Source organism: Phyllobates terribilis, unplaced genomic scaffold, assembly GCF_046119375.1.
Source record: "Phyllobates terribilis strain yellow unplaced genomic scaffold, ASM4611937v1 Scaffold_3__8_contigs__length_932513732, whole genome shotgun sequence".
NCBI classification, from domain to species: Eukaryota; Metazoa; Chordata; class Amphibia; order Anura; family Dendrobatidae; genus Phyllobates; species Phyllobates terribilis.
The window spans coordinates 4,911,750-4,930,436 of NW_027362763.1; the positions used below are offsets into that span (position 1 = coordinate 4,911,750).

Genomic DNA, 18,687 nt, shown 5'->3' on the forward strand with positions numbered 1-18,687 from the left:
GAAACCAAATTGTGAGGAAGCATGAGCAATCTCAAGGCTACAAGTCCATCTCCAAAGACCTGAATGTTCCTGTGTCAACAAGAAGTGTAAAGCCCATGGCACTGTGGCTAACCTCCCTAGATGTGGACGGAAAAGAAAAATTGACGAGAGATTTCAACGCAAGATTGGGCGGATGGTGGATAAAGAACCTCGACTAACATCCAAACAAGTTCAAGCTGCCCTGCAGTCCGAGGGTACAACAGTGTCAACCCGTACTATCCGTCGGCGTCTGAATGAAAAGGGACTGTATGGTAGGATACCCAGGAAGACCCCACTTCTTACCCCGAGACATAAAAAAGCCAGGCTGGAGTTTGCCAAAACTTACCTGAGAAAGCCTAAAACGTTTTGGAAGAATGTTCTCTGGTCAGATGAGACAAAAGTAGAGCTTTTTGGGAAAAAGCATCAACATAGAGTGTACAGGAAAAAAAAGAGAGGCATTCAAAGAAAAGAACACGGTCCCTACAGTCAAACATGGCGGAGGTTCCCTGATGTTTTGGGGTTGCTTTGCTGCCTCTGGCACAGGACTGCTTGACCGTGTGCATGGCATTATGAAGTCTGAAGACTACCAACAAATTTTGCAGCATAATGTAGGGCCCAGTGTGAGAAAGCTGGGTCTCCCTCAGAGGTCATGGGTCTTCCAGTAGGGCAATGACCCAAAACACACTTTCAAAAGCACTATAAAATGGTTTCAGAGAAAGCACTGGAGACTTCTAAGGTGGCCAGCAATGAGTCCAGACCTGAATCCCATAGAACACCTGTGGAGAGATCTCAAAATGGCAGTTTGGAGAAGGCACCCTTCAAATATCAGGGACCTGGAGCAGTTTGCCAAAGAAGAATGGTCTACAATTCCAGCAGAGCATTGTAAGAAACTCATTGATGGTTACCGGAAGCGGTTGTTCGCAGTTATTTTGGCTAAAGGTTGTGCAACCAAGTATTAGGCTGAGGGTGCCAATACTTTTGCCCGGCCCATTTTTGGAGTTTTGTGTGAAATGATCAATGATTTGATTTTTGCTTCATTCTCTTTTGTGTTTTTTCCTTGCAAGCAAATTAAATGAAGAGAATAAGACCAAAGAATTTGTGATTGCAAGAAACTGAGTATTATCTGACAGAATTGCAGGGGTGCCAATACTTTTGGCCACCACTGTATATTTTTTACATAAGTGGAAAAAAGGACATCTGAATGAGGCCTTACTCTAGTTTATAGCCTTCAGGCCATTCCCTGGCATCCATTTTGTCATATTTTGCTAAGTATGCTGGATATAAGAGACTGCTTCTGCGAAGAAATAGTTTAAGTCAAGAATAACTGTATTTCAAGGTTCAGACACAGTGTAACTAAGAGAGATTTATTTACATGATCAATCACCCCAGTCCTCAGACCGGCCCAGTGCTCCCCATTGAGTGCCTCCTCCCTGGTGACTGTGTTTTGTAGACTCTCAACTCTACATAGACAATGTCTTCCCATGATGTCTCTCGTGTGGCTGAATTCAGGGCATCTGCGGCGCATCATACACCAGTAATATTACTTTCTGACTTTTCGCAGGTGAAATTGACCCATAAGTCCTCCAAAAAGTGTAAGAATTCAAGTATTTTTGTCTCTGGGACAAGGTTTTTGGATTATTGTCATGTATGAACAATTTTTGGTAACAATTTTTGTGTTTTCCGAGCTTTTTACAACTAGTTGTATCTGCCCTCCAGTCCAGCAGATCTTCACCCAAACATCTAATTTCTTTTACTGCTTACTAAAAGCTCTCGACTATTCCTCTCCGGCCTCAGAAGTATGATGTAACATTTGGGGAGGAAGATGCAGCTTAGAAGTCCAGCGCCGGAGGACAAGATGGCAAACACCTGCACGGCTACAGTATATTTACCACTGGTGCTCAGATAAGCCGGGATGAATGAGATCCAGACACAGCAGAAGACCAACATGCTGAAAGTGATTAGTTTGGCCTCATTGTAGGTTCCTGGAAGGTTCCTTGCTAGAAAAGCTACAAAAAAACTTATCAAGGCCAAGAAGCCCATGAACCCCAAAGTCATGTAGAAGAACAACTTATGTCCTTCATTACACTCAAATATTATCTTATGATTTTCTATCTCAGTGTTCAGTGAAGGAAAAGGAGGAGACTTGTAAAGCCAAACAAAGCAAATTACAATCTGCAACCCGGAACAAAGTCCTAAAACGTGACGTGGGATTACGGGTCCTAACCATTTCCTCAGAGGACTATTAAGTCTGGTGGCTTTGAATGCCAAGATCACCATGATGGTCTTGGCCAGGACTGTGGAGATGCTGATGGAAAAGACCACACTAAAGAAAGTTTGCCTCAGTAGGCAGGTGACCTTTGATGGTTGACCTATGAAGACCAAGCAGCAGAGGAAGCAGAGGATGAGAGACACCAACAAGATGTAGCTGAGCTCCCGGTTGGTGGCTTTGATGATTGGTGTTTCCTGGTGTTTGGCAAACAATATTAAGATGAAGACAGTAAAAGCTGAGAATATGATGACCATCATGACCACCATTATTCCTAATGGCTCCTCATACGCAAGAAATTCTATCACTTTTGGGATGCATTTGTCTTTCTCTTCACTGGACCACTGATCAGGAGGACACTTAAGACACTCACTGGCATCTGAAATATAAGAAGATGTCTTTTGAGATGTAGGTAAAATGCTGTGGTATGGACCTGCTAGAGTGGGTATATCTATGGAAGAAAATAGTTCAGCAGCTTACTGGCTTTCATTGAAGAGACCTAACAGAAGGTAAAAACTTCATTTACAGGTAATGCTACAAGGCAAGACGTATGCAAAATAACTTAAATCAGTGAAAGAAAGTCCTCCAAAAGAGAGAATGGTGCTGTGCTCTGAGTTTAGGAGGAGAAGGAACCCCAAAACATTGGTGTCTATGTTTGTTTTGGAATAGTCTCTAGTTTTGTTGATATATTGGAATACTAGATTGCATTTTGTTTTTTTTCCTATTAAACATTGTCTACATTTTTCACGGGATCTTTTCAATGAAAGTTAGTACCACACCCGCCCGTTGAGTCTACAGATGGACATACACAGGCTTCTCTGGTTTAGATAATATGAGCATTTTGCATACAAGGGAACATATAACAATGTCCATGTTTAATTGGGTGATGGATCTTACCGGTGTTGTTGGCCACCTCACCCACAGAACAGGGCAGGCAGTGGTAGCAGCACACAGGCTTTCCTTGTTGTGGAACCTTCCTGTACCCGGGAAGACACTGGACGCTGCAGACAGAACTGGGTATCTACAAGAAGTAAAGCGAAGAAGACCATTGGATGGTAAAACCATGGATGGATCATACTTATACTTATTATATTTAGGAATTTTTGAGGCTTAATTTAGGGGCTCTACAGACAAGAGTCTGTGGATCTACAGATCAGATCTACAAGAGAGTTCGTGGAGCTACAGATCAGATCTACGCAATAATCTGTGGAGCTACAGATCAGATCTCAGATCTACACAAGAGTCTATAGCGCTACAGTTCAAAACTACACAAGAGGCTGTGAAGCTACAGATACGATCTACACCGGAGTCTGGAGCTACAGATCAGATCTACAAGAGAGTCTGAGGAGCCACAGATCAGATCTACTCAAGAGTCTAACCAACTACTGATCAGATCTACACAAAAGTCTGAGGAGCTACAGATCAGATCTACAAGAAAGTCTGAGGTGCCACAGATCAAACCTACACAAGAGTCTAAGGAGCTACTGATTAGATCTACCCAAAGTCTGTGGAGCTACAAATCAGATCTACAAGAGAGTCTGAGGAACCACAGATCAGATCTACACAAGAGTCTGAGGAGCCACAGATCAGATCTACACAAGAGTCTATGGAGCTACTGATTAGATCTACCCAAAGTCTGTGGAGCTACAGGTCAGATCTACAAGAGAGTCTGAGGAGCCACAGATCAGATCTACTCAAGAGTCTGAGGAGCCACAGAACAGATCCACACAAGAGTCTAAGGTGCTACTGATTAGATCTACACAAAAGTCTGAGGAGCTACAGATGAGATCTACAAGAGAGTCTGAGGTGCCACAGATCAGACCTACACAAGAGTCTAAGGAGCTACTGATTAGATCTACACAAAGTCTGTGGAGCTACAAATCAGATCTACAAGAGAGTCTGAGGAGCCACAGATCAGATCTACACAAGAATCTAAGGAGCTACAGATCAGATCTACACAAGAGTCTGAGGAGCTACAGATCAGATCTACACAAGAGTCTGAGGAGCTACAGATCGGATCTACATGAGAGTCTGAGGAGCTACAGATCAGATCTACACAAGAATCTAAGGAGCTACAGATCAGATCTACACAAGAGTTTAAGGATCTACCGATCAGATCTACACAAGAGTCTGAGGAGCTACAGATCAGATCTACATGAGAGTCTGAGGAGCCACAGATCAGATCTACACAAGAATCTAAGGAGCTACAGATCATAGCTACACAAGAGTCTGTGATCTACCGATCAGATCTACAAAAAAGCTTGTGGAGCTACCGATCAAATCTACAGCATCCTCTAGCTCAATCATGTGTGAACTCAGCATTCAACATATTCACAACGGAGGCCGTGTTGTCTATTATTTTGGACCGGTGATGATCATAAGTGGCCCTCATCATGTCCATCTCTTTCCATGACGTTCACTAATCTTTATTTTAAAGTTAAAAATGGAACAAAGTTAAACTAGTAAAGCTAAATGCATTAGAAAGAGATGTAATGAATCGATTAAAAATATGCACATCCATTACCTAAAAAACATACAGCATATATACTATACATCCATTACTAACAAACTTATACCATACATAAATACATTCATAGTGTATGCATGTGGGTAAGAATAATCAAATGTTCATGGTTCTGTCAGTAAGTAAATAATTTTGCAATTTTTTTTCTGAGTGGATTTGGTGTTAGATCCTAGACTTTCCTGATTTCTGGAGCAGGGTGCGGAGGGGAGGCCAACTCTCCATCAGGACAGTATTCGGCAGTCAGTCAGGTGGAATTAACAAGGAGATGTATTCCAGGATGATTAGTGTGAGTCATTGAGGAGCTGCTCTCTAGACGTGGCGGCTGTGGACTGCGTTTCACATTTACCTGCTGCCTTGTGACCATCGATCCCAGGAGACTCTAATCCTTCTGCCCCATGGTGATACCTGCACAATGTAGCTTCTTCTGTAAAGCATATTATTATCTATAAGTCCCAGTCTCCTCTGTACTCACGTGTGAAAACTGGTCATTCCACAGAATGGAGCTGATATTCAATGTGATTTTGTCTCCATCCTTTGACTCTGGGTCGACTTTTCCCACTTTCACCAGATTAAAGCTGTTGTGGAGAACCTGAACGTTTATGATGTCATAGGAAGCTGTGAGGTCACCATCAGCATTAAATGTTAACACCTCCCCGGACAACGTACGGAAACTTGATTTCTTGAGGTGATGAAGAACCTGTAGAAGTGGTACATGGTCAGTAAATATCAAAGAACCCACCATAAGACCTTCAGTCCTCGCACTGGCCACAATGTAAATGAGGTTCATGCTCCCAAGCTCCATGGTCAACATTTGGCCATGTGATGGCTCTTCAATCAGTTACCAGTCAAGTGGCTGGAAACTATTCAGATTTTAATCAATTGGATCATTTCCTGAGGATTTATCTGATGGTGAATAAACAATCTCAGAGAATTTTATGGATCGGGATTATCACTATTGACTATTAGGGAATTCTGATCCATGAAATTTGTTTAGAATGCTGTTCAAAAATTAAGTGAACCCATGGTTTCTTCATGGTAGAGTTGAGTTACATATCTGCTCCACTGTTGACATAAATGGTACAAGTTGGTGGAAATTTTCCAACTTATTGTTTGAGGGCACAATGGCTACACAATAGGGTGATAAATTGTTCTACGTTAGGACACAGTCAGAAGTTACATAATTTCACTGAATATATTATTATTATTATTATTTATTATTATAGCGCCATTAATTTCATGGCTCTTTACATGTGAAAAAGGGGTATACATGATAGAAACAATTACAATAATCTTGAACAAAAAGTGATGGCGACTGGTACAGGAGGAGTAAGGACCCTCACAGTCTACAAGGAATGGGTGAGGATACAGTAGGTGAGGGCATAAATGATTTATATAAATCATCACGTACCTTCCAAGGTTTTACATCACTAAATTCCTTGCAGATTCGATCATGACATCCAAGAAGCGAATGCAATGCGTGAGCATAGGCATAAAGCGCTAAGTATGCATGGTAGGTGTAACTCAGGTCATTGATCTCGAATAACAATTGCATTTTTTCTCCAAGCTGCTCTTCCCCTGTGCAGTGCACTGTGTCATTTATATTAAAGACATCTGAGGTTTGCCGTTCCCTGTCCCTATCAGTCCACTCGCAGTTGAATGCTTTCTCCCAGAAAACTCTGATAAATGGGTACGAAGAATGTTCAGATGGACTCAAGTTGAGAAGAAAGCTCTCGAAGCCAGGCATAACTCCTGTTTTTGGAATCAACCCAATGGTGCCGTTCAAGACCTTCCAGGTATTTTTAGAATAAAGGCCTGGAGTGATTGCAAAAGAAGCTGAAGTTATGAATATCTTCCCAGTCACACCCTCAGCAAACATAGCATCTAGCAGAGCTTTCGTGTGGACCTCAGGACTGTGCAGAACAATCACATTGACAGTGCTTTTCTTAATGACTTGGACCACACTAGAAATTTGTCTGGCTGAATAACTCAGGTGGATTTTCTCCAGGAAGGCTACACAAACTCCAATTCTCTCTATACCGGCTTGGATGACTTGTGCTCCTTGTAGCCCCACATCATTGTCCACCACAAGCATTCCCACCCAGGTCCAGCCAAACTGGCCAACCAACTGAGAAAGAGCAATGTTCTGAAACGCGTTGCTAGGTACAGTGCGGAAGAAGGATGGGAAGTTAATCTTATTACTAAGGCTGGACAGGGTGGCCCCATGGCTGATCTGGAAAAGACACATAATCCATTTCAGAATCCATGATATTTCCAATAAAATAATTGATGCGGAATTTTTAACTTTGCATAATGAGAGCAAAGAGCAAAATAAAATTTGTCATGAGGGATGAGATGACTCTACAATGCATTACCTGGGGGTACTGGAGGACACCAAGGATGCGAGCTATCGGAAGAGATAAAGCAGATAAAAGATCCCCCACAATCCCAGCTTTGACAGACTGGAGGTAACAATCATAATTTGGAATCGGGTTATCAGCCACAGATAACAAGGATATGACTCCCCTGATTGCTCTGATTTCAGACATACAAGTGTCTACAAGGCTGAAGCCCAATGTGATATTAGGCAGGAGGTTCGGAGACTCATTAACTTCATTTATTGCAAACATGAGGCCAAGAACATCTCGGTAATAACGGATGTGAAACCTGTGAGAACAAGAAGATAATGGAAGCTTCATAGTTTATTTTATAATTAGTCACTTGTTAATTTGCAATATACAGAGACTACAAGAAACATGAAGAAGACCTCGTCAAGAAAGATCAATAAATGGCTGACGCGATCTAGAGCAATATGGTCACATCTAATTTCACTGTGACCTATGTGCTTTCTAGTGACCTGTAGGCTTCACAAAAGACTCAAATGTATTGAGGCAAAACATTGTCACCTGTTCACATTGGCTATTAAAACATTATTTGGACCAAATTTACTTAGACTGCTCCCAACTGTAACATACCTGGCGGCGTCCTTGCATGGTGGTCCATCTCCCACTGTGCAAGAGCGCGCACTTGATCTCCAGTCCAGAATGTCTCTCTGGCTTCCCTCCTTGCTGTCTGTTTGTCTGTTTCTGCTGCTTAAGGGCGGCGCCCGATCACTTCCTGCTTTTTGTACCTGCTGTGGGTCACACCCCTTGTGCGTCCTCAGCCTATTGCTGTCTGTCACCTGGTATATAGCTCAGCTGCTCCCATCTATCCCTGCCTGAGCATAGTGTTTCATTCAGTGTGTGCTTGCACTCTGAAGGTGCCAGGTCCTGTTCTATGTCTCCTGCCTTGCGGTATCAGTTCCCGTGGCTGAACTGAGTCCTGTCTGTGTACTCTTGCCTGCTGCCTCTCCTGGAGGCTGTATTTCCAGGCCTGTCTGAACACGCTCCTTGCCTGTTCCTCCCGCCTTCTAGGGGCCGATTACCTAGACCCGCTCTTGTATCTTGTCTGTCCTGTCTGAACACGCTCCTTGCCTGTTCGTCCTGCCTCTCTGGGGGCCGTATTCCCAGACCCTCTCCTGTATCCCGCTGCAGTGTCGGTCTCCTCCGTACACTCAGTTCAAGTCTGAACTCTCTCCTATCCTTTACCTGTTTTGCCTCTATGTCCGTTCCCTTCCTTTCTCTGCAGAGTCTGAACTCGTACCTAACTCCTGCTTGTTGTCTCTGTACTCCCGTTTGTGAGTTTGTGGTCCACTCGCTACTTCACTGCTAGTACCCTGTGGGTATCTGGCTCTGCCTTTCTCTTCCTGTCTGTTCCGTGTGAACAAAGCCCTGTCCCCCCTGCTCCTGCCTTCCTTGCCGCTCCGGCGGTTTCCGCTCTGCTCCTGCCTTGTTTGCCGCTCTGCGGTTTCCGCTCGGCTCCTGCCTTGTTTGCCGCTCTGCGGTTTCCGCTCTGCTCCTGCCTTCTTAGCCGCTCTGCGGTTTCCGCTCTGCTCCTGCCTTGTTTACCGCTCTGCGGTTTCCGCTCTGCTCCTGCTTAGCTTGCCGCTCTCGCGGTTTCTGCTCTGCTCCTGCCTTGCTTGCCGCTCCTGCGGTTTCTGCTCTGCTCCTGCCTTGCTTGCCGCTCCTGCGGTTTCTGCTCTGCTCCTGCCTTGTTTGCCGCTCTGCGGTTTCCGCTCTGCTCCTGCCTTGTTTGCCGCTCTGCGGTTTCTGTTCTGCTCCTGCCTTCTTAGCCGCTCTGCGGTTTCTGCTCTGCTCCTGCCTTGTTTACCGCTCTGCGGTTTCCGCTCTGCTCCTGCCTTGTTTACCGCTCTGCGGTTTCCGCTCTGCTCCTGCCTTGTTTACCGCTCTGCGGTTTCCGCTCTGCTCCTGCCTTGTTTACCGCTCTGCGGTTTCCACTCTGCTCCTGCTTAGCTTGCCGCTCTTGCGGTTTCCACTCTGCTCTTGCCTTGCTTGCCGCTCCTGCGGTTTCTGCTTTGCATCTGCTCGCTGCTCCGGCAGTCTTGTCCTGCTCTGCTTCTGCTCGCTGCTCCGGCAGCCCCGTCCTGCTCTTCATCTGCTAGCTGCTCCGGCAGTCCTGTCCTGCTCTGCTTGTGCTCGCTGCTCCGGCAGTCCCGTCCTGTTCTGCTCTTGCCCACCGCTTCGGGCGTTCCCTCTCTGCTGTGTTTGGCTACCGCATCTGCGGTTCTGTTTCTGTGACCCCGTCTGTACTGGGTCTTGTCCTCTCTGTGCTCCAGCCCGTCCTTTCGGCCAGTACCTCCCTGCCTGCATACTCGCCTGTATCCACCCGTCTGCATACCTGCCGTGTTCGCTTATATCCACCAGTCTGTGCCAGCCTAACCTGCCTGTTCCAGTAATCCCTGTGTGGGTCAACCCCCATGTCCGGAGTTTGACATGGAGTAGCACCTGGTCCCTCTGCCCGGTTTCTCCCTGGTGCACTGGCGTCGTATGCCGTCGTGCCACCTTGGTCGGATCGGCCAGATACTTAGTCACGCCCCTCCAGGCACTCTCCGGTTCATGGTCTAGTGGAACCACTACTCCCGCACACACCAGTCAGTCCGGGCGTGTGCATAACAGCATGCTCAGGCCATGGTTCCCGTTGAGCCCCACGGCCTTCGCTCTCTGAGAAGTTTTCCAGCGAATACATGCATTAAAAATAAATAAATAATTTTTTTTTTTTCTCTCAGCTGAGTTCCAGGCGAATTACGCACCCGTCCAGATGGATCTATCTGCTCTCGTTCCTGCGGATCCGCCACGTTACTATGGGGATCCAAGACAAAGTCGTGCATTTGTGGAGCAATGCATGCTACACTTCAAGTTCTACCTTCTATGTTTTCCCACCGATCGGGTTAAGGTGGCATTCATTATGTCTTACCTGGCGGGTGATGCCTTGGAATGGATCAACCCCCTATATGAAACACAGGATCCGATCCTCCTGGACCTAATGGCCTTCCTGGTGGCCTTTCTAATGGTCTTCGATGATCCTAACCCGGAGGCTCCTGCTGAAGCTTCACCTCCCAATATCCCGGAGCAGCCCCGATGGGTAATGTGTGTGGGTAGCACAATAGTCCTCCAGCCCAATGAGACTACTGCCCACCCAGAATCCTCACAGGGTGACTACGCTTCCCGGAATACTTCTCCCAACCTCAAGAGGCAGTCCAGACGTGCTAGACGTAGAGGCAAGCCGTCACGCCAGGGTCTGTCCTCCCTGAGACCTCCTGACCCCAACCTTGAAGTCCCTACTGAAGCTTCATCTCCCTGTATCCCGGAGAAGCCCCAACGGGTAATGTGCGTGGGTAGTGCACCTGTTCTCCTGCCCGAAGAGACTGCTGCCCATCCAGACTCCACACAGGAGAACTTCCTGCACCCGGCATCAGATGCTTCACCCACTTTAACCGGTGTGCATGTCCAAGGATGCTCCAAAGCTGTGGTTACCTCTGAGTCTGTGCACCTCTACTACCTGGCGGAGGACCCCCTGTTGCCTCCTGAATCCTCCGGGATACCACTCGATGACAAATTGAGAGAGACTTCTCTACACTCGGTACTCGATACTTTGTCCGCTTCGTCCTGTGAGCCTGACAATGGGTACCCCAAAGTGGTAGTTACCCCCGAGTCTCTACACCCCTCCGACCAGGCGGAGGACCTCCAGTTGTCTCCAGAACCCTTCGGGGTGCTACCTGGTAGCGAAAGGACAGAGACTCTCCTATACTTTGTACCTGATACCTCGCTCGCTTCGTCCAGTGAGTCCAACCTAGTGTACTCTGAAGCAGAGGTTACTCCCGAGTCTCTACACCCCTCCGACCAGGCGGAGGACCTCCAGTCGTCTCCAGAACCCTACGGGGTGCTACCTGATAGCGAAAGGACAGAGACTCTCCTATACTCTGTACCTGATACCTCGCTCGCTTCGTCCAGTGAGTCCAACCTAGTGTACTCCGAAGCAGAGGTCACTCCCGAGTCTCTACACCCCTCCGACCAGGCGGAGGACGTCCAGTTGTCTCCAGAACCCTTCGGGGTGCCACCTGGTGGTGAATGGACAGAGACTTTCCTATATCCTGGATCTGATAACTCGCCTGCTTCGTTCAGTGAGTTCGACCTTGTGTACTCTGAAGCAGAGGTTACCCATGAGTCTCTACACTCCTCTGACCAGGCGGAGTACCCCCAGTTGTCTCCAGAACCCTTTGGGGTGCCACTTGGTGGTGAATGGACAGAGACTTTCCTATACTCGGTACCCGATACCTCGCCTGCTTCCTCCAGTGAGTCCGACCTAGTGTACTCTGAAGCAGATGTTTTCTCTGAGCCTCTGCACTCTTCTGACCCAGCGGAGGACCTCCAGTTGTTTCCTGAATTCTCCGGGGTACCACCAGATAACAAAGAGACAGTGACTTTTCATCATTATGTACCTGATAACCCATCTATTTCTTCCTGTGAGCTTGACAAGATGTACCTCGAAGCAGAGATTACCCCCAAGTCTCTGTCCCCCTCCAACCCGGTGAAGGACTTCCAGTTGTCTCCTGTACCCTCTGGGGTGCCACCTGAAAATATGTGGAGAGAGACTTCCTTGTGTGCTGTTCCTGATACTCCACCCGTTTCGTCTGTTGCCAAGGATGGCTGGATAGGAGGTAGCATCCTAGCTAACCAGATGAGATCAATTTTTCCTGTGGACAGTGGAAGTGATCTCCTTGAAGTGAACGACTGGTCCTCGAATTCCCTGAGGAAGATTCTGGCAGGCCTGAAGAAGAGGGGGCGTAAGGGGGGGGGTACTGTAACATACCTGGCGGCGTCCTTGCATGGTGGTCCATCTCCCACTGTGCAAGAGCGCGCACTTGATCTCCAGTCCAGAATGTCTCTCTGGCTTCCCTCCTTGCTGTCTGTTTGTCTGTTTCTGCTGCTTAAGGGCGGCGCCCGATCACTTCCTGCTTTTTGTACCTGCTGTGGGTCACACCCCTTGTGCGTCCTCAGCCTATTGCTGTCTGTCACCTGGTATATAGCTCAGCTGCTCCCATCTATCCCTGCCTGAGCATAGTGTTTCATTCAGTGTGTGCTTGCACTCTGAAGGTGCCAGGTCCCGTTCTATGTCTCCTGCCTTGCGGTATCAGTTCCCGTGGCTGAACTGAGTCCTGTCTGTGTACTCTTGCCTGCTGCCTCTCCTGGAGGCTGTATTTCCAGGCCTGTCTGAACACGCTCCTTGCCTGTTCCTCCCGCCTTCTAGGGGCCGATTACCTAGACCCGCTCCTGTATCTTGTCTGTCCTGTCTGAACACACTCCTTGCCTGTTCGTCCCGCCTCTCTGGGGGCCGTATTCCAGGACCCGCTCCTGTATCCCGCTGCAGTGTCGGTCTCCTCCGTACACTCAGTTCCAGTCTGAACTCTCTCCTATCCTTTACCTGTTTTGCCTCTATGTCCGTTCCCTTCCTTTCTCTGCAGAGTCTGAACTCGTACCTAACTCCTGCTTGCTGTCTCTGTACTCCCGTTTGTGAGTTTGTGGTCCACTCGCTACTTCACTGCTAGTACCCTGTGGGTATCTGGCTCTGCCTTTCTCTTCCTGTCTGTTCCGTGTGAACAAAGCCCTGTCCCCCCTGCTCCTGCCTTCCTTGCCGCTCTGGCGGTTTCCGCTCTGCTCCTGCCTTGTTTGCCGCTCTGCGGTTTCCGCTCGGCTCCTGCCTTGTTTGCCGCTCTGCGGTTTCCGCTCTGCTCCTGCCTTCTTAGCCGCTCTGCGGTTTCCGCTCTGCTCCTGCCTTGTTTACCGCTCTGCGGTTTCCGCTCTGCTCCTGATTAGCTTGCCGCTCTCACGGTTTCTGCTCTGCTCCTGCCTTGCTTGCCGCTCCTGCGGTTTCTGCTCTGCTCCTGCCTTGCTTGCCGCTCCTGCGGTTTCTGCTCTGCTCCTGCCTTGCTTGCCGCTCCTGCGGTTTCTGCTCTGCTCCTGCCTTGTTTGCCGCTCTGCGGTTTCCGCTCTGCTCCTACCTTGTTTGCCGCTCTGCGGTTTCCGCTCTGCTCCTGCCTTCTTAGCCGCTCTGCGGTTTCCGCTCTGCTCCTGCCTTGTTTACCGCTCTGCGGTTTCCGGTCTGCTCCTGCCTTGTTTACCGCTCTGCGGTTTCCGCTCTGCTCCTGCCTTGTTTACCGCTCTGCGGTTTCCGCTCTGCTCCTGCTTAGCTTGCCGCTCTTGCGGTTTCCACTCTGCTCTTGCCTTGCTTGCCGCTCCTGCGGTTTCTGCTCTGCATGTGCTCGCTGCTCCGACAGTCCTGTCCTGCTCTGCTTCTGCTCGCTGCTCCGGCAGCCCTGTCCTGCTCTGCATCTGCTCGCTGCTCCGGCAGTCCTGTCCTGCTCTGCTTGTGCTCGCTGCTCCGGCAGTCCATTCCTGTTCTGCTCTTGCCCACCGCTTCGGGCGTTCCCTCTCTGCTGTGTTTGGCTACCGCATCTGCGGTTCTGTTTCTGTGACCCCGTCTGTACTGGGTCTTGTCCTCTCTGTGCTCCAGCCCGTCCTTTCGGCCAGTACCTCCCTGCCTGCATACTCGCCTGTATCCACCCGTCTGCATACCTGCCGTGTTCGCTTATATCCACCAGTCTGTGCCAGCCTAACCTGCCTATTCCAGTAATCCCTGTGTGGGTCAACCCCCGTGTCCGGAGTTTGACCTGGAGTAGCACCTGGTCCCTCTGCCCGGTTTCTCCCTGGTGCACTGGCGTCGTATGCCGTCGTGCCACCTTGGTCGGATCGGCCAGATACTTAGTCACGCCCCTCCAGGCACTCTCCGGTTCATGGTCTAGTGGAACCACTACTCCCGCACACGCCAGTCAGTCCGGGCGTGTGCATAACACCAACCTCCTTTAGGTTTGTACATAAAGAGATTGTTGGGTGATAACCAGCCGGTTGAAACTAATCTTTATATTAGACATACTCTGCTTTATTTTCTCTGCTTACCTGGAGGACAACACTCTATTCCTGCTGTAACGTTAGAAACATCAAAAGAAGAAAATGACTACCCCACCCTTACCTGGTGCACAATACTGGTTTTGGCAGCTCCTGGAAAGTTGGTGACATCTAATTTCACTTTGTCCTGTATGCTTTATAGTGACTTGTGGCTTCACAAAGGCTCTGATGTATTGAGCCGAAACATTGCCACCTGTTCATATGGACTATGATAAAATTTAATGTGCCCTTAATTTACCTAGAGTGCAGTCCATCTTCTTTAGAGTTGTACATAAGGTGGCTGTTTGCCGACATCCAGTCGGTTGGAAACTGTCTCTCTATTGGACTTGTGCTGCTCCATTTTATTCTGTTGATCTGTAGGACCAGACTGAAGTCCTACTGGAACTTGAAAAGCATGAAAAGAAGTAAGGATGAACCAACACTTACTTAGTACATGATACTGGTTTTGGCAGCTCCTGGAAAGTTGGTTGTTGGAAGTCAAAGCCAGAGTGAACAACGAAGGTTCCTCCAATTAGAATATCTCCATTCTGGAGGAAGGAATCCATTGCCCATCCCCGAAGGCCACAGCCAATCTGGGATTGTTCTTCACTTAGTGAAGACAAAAGAAGAAGCACTTGAAGAATTCTCCTCATGGAGGTGGAATGGTCGTCTTAGATGAACCAAAGGAATAAGGCAGGCCTGAAATCAGATGAGACTATAATTGAAGCAAAATAAAAGCAAATTTCACCGAGCCCTCACTTTAGGCTATTTAGTTTTAACCTCCAAAACCCTTGTTCCTCTTTAGTGTTTATAATGTGATGAAGAAGTTCAGACTGAATATTTAGCCTGGTGGGAGGAATAATTGGTAAGTTAAAAAAATAATATTTAATGGTTCTCATTCATTTCAATGGTTTTCTTAGATATACAAAATATTTAATGACAAAGGTACACAGCCGGCGGGGGTCACGCAGAACCCACCACTGTTACCACTTTGCCATAGATGATACCAGAGAGGTCACACAGATCACACCGCTGCCACCATTTGTCAAGGGAACGCAACTCCCCTGCTTCCAATTGTCAGGACAATTGCGCAATTGGCTGACAAATGAGGACGAGGCCGCGGCTGCTTCCACTACTAGGTTGGTTATTGGGGAACTAACAGTGAGCGTATGGTATATACACCTCTGATTCCAACGCATGGAATATAAGTTTATACCTGCCGTACGGTCACTTCCAGCTCTGCTATAACAAAAAGAACTACTGGCTTCTACCACCAATCATTTATACAGGCCGATTGTACACCCTTAAATATACAAGATGATACAAAATGGTAACAAAACAATATAATATATCCAATTACATAAAATAAAAAAAATTACAAAAGAAACTTACTAACCCTGATGTCAAGGATATAGCTCATAGCTTAGCGGATGGAGGCACTCCAATTGGAAAACGGACAGAACCTACAGAGAACTGTGCTTTGACAAGGACCCAAATCCAATTTCTGCTTTTTATTAGCTCTAAGTTATATTCGCACACCACCCCTGATGACCTCATATAGGGGCTGTTTGTGGGATATTCTCAGCCAATCAGAGTTTTATGAGATCTCCAACTTACAGAATATCTTTGCCTCTGAAGGTCCCAGGTGTTAGATATTGACATTATCTTTTTTATAGTGATTTTACCTTTACAAAGTAACCAAATATGACCTGTTTTGCATCATTTATCAGACCCTTATTAAGTTGGAGAAGTTCTAGTGGCCCCACGGCAATGTGAGTGAATGCATTCCATTCGTCCCTTTGCTACGATGCCAGAAATCTATATCCTATATATATATCGGACTGATACAAACCACAGTATTCATTACTGACCACCGGCATCGGCTGGTCTGCAATTTGTGCTTTATGGAAGGAAGCCCTATGCCTGGAAAAGCATAATTCTCCTCCAATAGTATACAAATTTCAACCTGGTTGTCATTCTCCCAGAACAGATCTTCCTTTTTAATTACCTTGTCACTGCAGGGGGCAGCTGCTTCAAAGGGTGCCTGAAGCTTGAGTTTCCCATGTTTTAATTAGTATTTCTTACTTCCCCATATGTTCAATGTGAAGACCTACTTCACAAGGTTGAATTATCAGCTCTTCTCCTTTCTCTGGAGATGTCTGTATGGAATTAAATTTTTACTCTAGGGCATTTAATTTGAGAGCAAAGTGCACCATAGTATTTTAGTAATACCTACCACCATATTGTGAATGAGCAGTAGAGGGAAAAGCTGAAAGAAGACATTTGGCCACAATTTGAAAAACTTTTTTGCCATGTTGTTCCAGGCTGCTATATGTGGAGTTGGGTAGGAATTTTCCCCTTTTCCTTGTATGGGACAATTTTCATCAATCTCATAGGGTTTTTGCGATCCTCTGGAACAACATATTAGGTGTAGGTTGAACTTGATGGATTTGTGTCTTTTTACAACCTTAAAACTATGAAAAATTGTCTTCATGGCTGTGGTTCTGCCTATTTGCCAATGAACAGCTTTTGGTATCCATTACATAAATAACATTTATTGTGATTGACTACATATTTTCGATTTCCCAGAACTCACAATTTATTTACCCTTCAATTCAACATCTATTGGGATTTTTTTTATTCTTTGTGCATTTATGGAACAATAACGTTAATTGTATCTGTGTGTTCTCCTATATGAGGCAGCAGGTAGGAGAGCGGCCATAGCTCCTATATAAGAGGGAGCAGGTAGGAGAGCGGCCATAGCTCCTATATAAGAGGGAGCAGGTAGGAGAGCAGCCATAGCTCCTATATATGAGGGAGCAGGTAGGAGAGCGGCCATAGCTCCTATATAAGAGGGAGCAGGTAGGAGAGCGGCCATAGCTCCTATATATGAGGGAGAAGGTAGGAGAGCAGCCATAGCTCCTATATATGAGGGAGCAGCTAGAAGAGCGGCCATAGCTCCTATATATGAGGGAGCAGGTAGGAGAGCGGCCATAGCTCCTATATATGAGGGAGAAGGTAGGAGAGCAGCCATAGCTCCTATATATGAGGGAGCAGCTAGAAGAGCGGCCATAGCTCCTATATATGAGGGAGCAGGTAGTAGAGCAGCCACAGCTCCTATATATGAGGGAGAAGGTAGGAGAGCAGCCACAGCTCCTATATATGAGGGAGTAGGTAGGAGAGCGGCAATAGCTCCTATATATGAGGGAGCAGGTAGGAGAGCGGCCATAGCTCCTATATATGAGGGAGCAGGTAGGAGAGCCACCATAGCTCTTATATATGAGGGAGAAGGTAGGAGAGCAGCCACAGCTCCTATATATGAGGGAGTAGGTAGGAGAGCGGCAATAGCTCCTATATATGAGGGAGCAGGTAGGAGAGCGGCCATAGCTCCTATATATGAGGGAGAAGGTAGGAGAGCAGCCACAGCTCCTATATATGAGGGAGCAGGTAGGAGAGCAGCCACAGCTCCTATATATGAGGGAGTAGGTAGGAGAGCGGCCATAGCTCCTATATAAGAGGGAGCAGGTAGGAGAGCGGCCATAGCTCCTATATATGAGGGAGAAGGTAGGAGAGCAGCCATAGCTCCTATATATGAGGGAGCAGCTAGAAGAGCGGCCATAGCTCCTATATATGAGGGAGCAGGTAGGAGAGCAGCCACAGCTCCTATATATGAGGGAGAAGGTAGGAGAGCAGCCACAGCTCCTATATATGAGGGAGCAGGTAGGAGAGCAGCCACAGCTCCTATATATGAGGGAGTAGGTAGGAGAGCGGCAATAGCTCCTATATATGAGGGAGCAGGTAGGAGAGCGGCCATAGCTCCTATATATGAGGGAGCAGGTAGGAGAGCCACCATAGCTCTTATATATGAGGGAGAAGGTAGGAGAGCAGCCACAGCTCCTATATATGAGGGAGTAGGTAGGAGAGCGGCAATAGCTCCTATATATGAGGGAGCAGGTAGGAGAGCGGCCATAGCTCCTATATATGAGGGAGAAGGTAGGAGAGCGGCCATAGCCCCTATATATGAGGGAGAAGGTAGGAGAGAAGCCACAGCTCCTATATATGAGGGAGTAGGTAGGAGAGCGGCAATAGCTCCTATATATGAGGGAGCAGGTAGGAGAGCGGCCATAGCTCCTATATATGAGGGAGCAGGTAGGAGAGAAGCCACAGCTCCTATATATGAGGGAGTAGGTAGGAGAGCGGTAATAGCTCCTATATATGAGGGAGCAGGTAGGAGAGCGGCCATAGCTCCTATATATGAGGGAGCAGGTAGGAGAGCAGCCATAGCTCCTATATATGAGGGAGCAGGTAGGAGAGCGGCCATAGCTCCTATATATGAGGGAGAAGGTAGGAGAGCGGCCATAGCTCTTATATATGAGGGAGCAGGTAGGAGAGCAGCCACAGCTCCTATATATGAGGGAGCAGGTAGGAGAGCAGCCACAGCTCCTATATATGAGGGAGTAGGTAGGAGAGCGGCAATAGCTCCTATATATGAGGGAGCAGGTAGGAGAGCGGCCATAGCTCCTATATATGAGGGAGAAGGT

The 18,687-nt window shown here is 47.4% G+C and overlaps 1 protein-coding gene across 1 annotated transcript in view; it reads right to left on the reverse strand.

Annotated features, from left to right (window-relative positions):
- Positions 1-14,712, reverse strand: part of LOC141257866 (vomeronasal type-2 receptor 26-like) — a 50,690-nt gene extending 35,978 nt beyond the window's left edge. Inside the window, exons 1-6 of the mRNA XM_073672876.1 lie at positions 14,594-14,712; positions 7,181-7,472; positions 6,217-7,038; positions 5,281-5,505; positions 3,182-3,305; positions 1,773-2,663 (exon numbers count right to left, since the gene is read on the reverse strand). Of these exons, the coding sequence (XP_073528977.1) occupies positions 1,773-2,663; positions 3,182-3,305; positions 5,281-5,505; positions 6,217-7,038; positions 7,181-7,472; positions 14,594-14,712 (2,473 nt within the window). The remainder of the gene's footprint in view (positions 1-1,772; positions 2,664-3,181; positions 3,306-5,280; positions 5,506-6,216; positions 7,039-7,180; positions 7,473-14,593) is intronic.
- Positions 14,713-18,687: the final 3,975 nt, after the last annotated feature.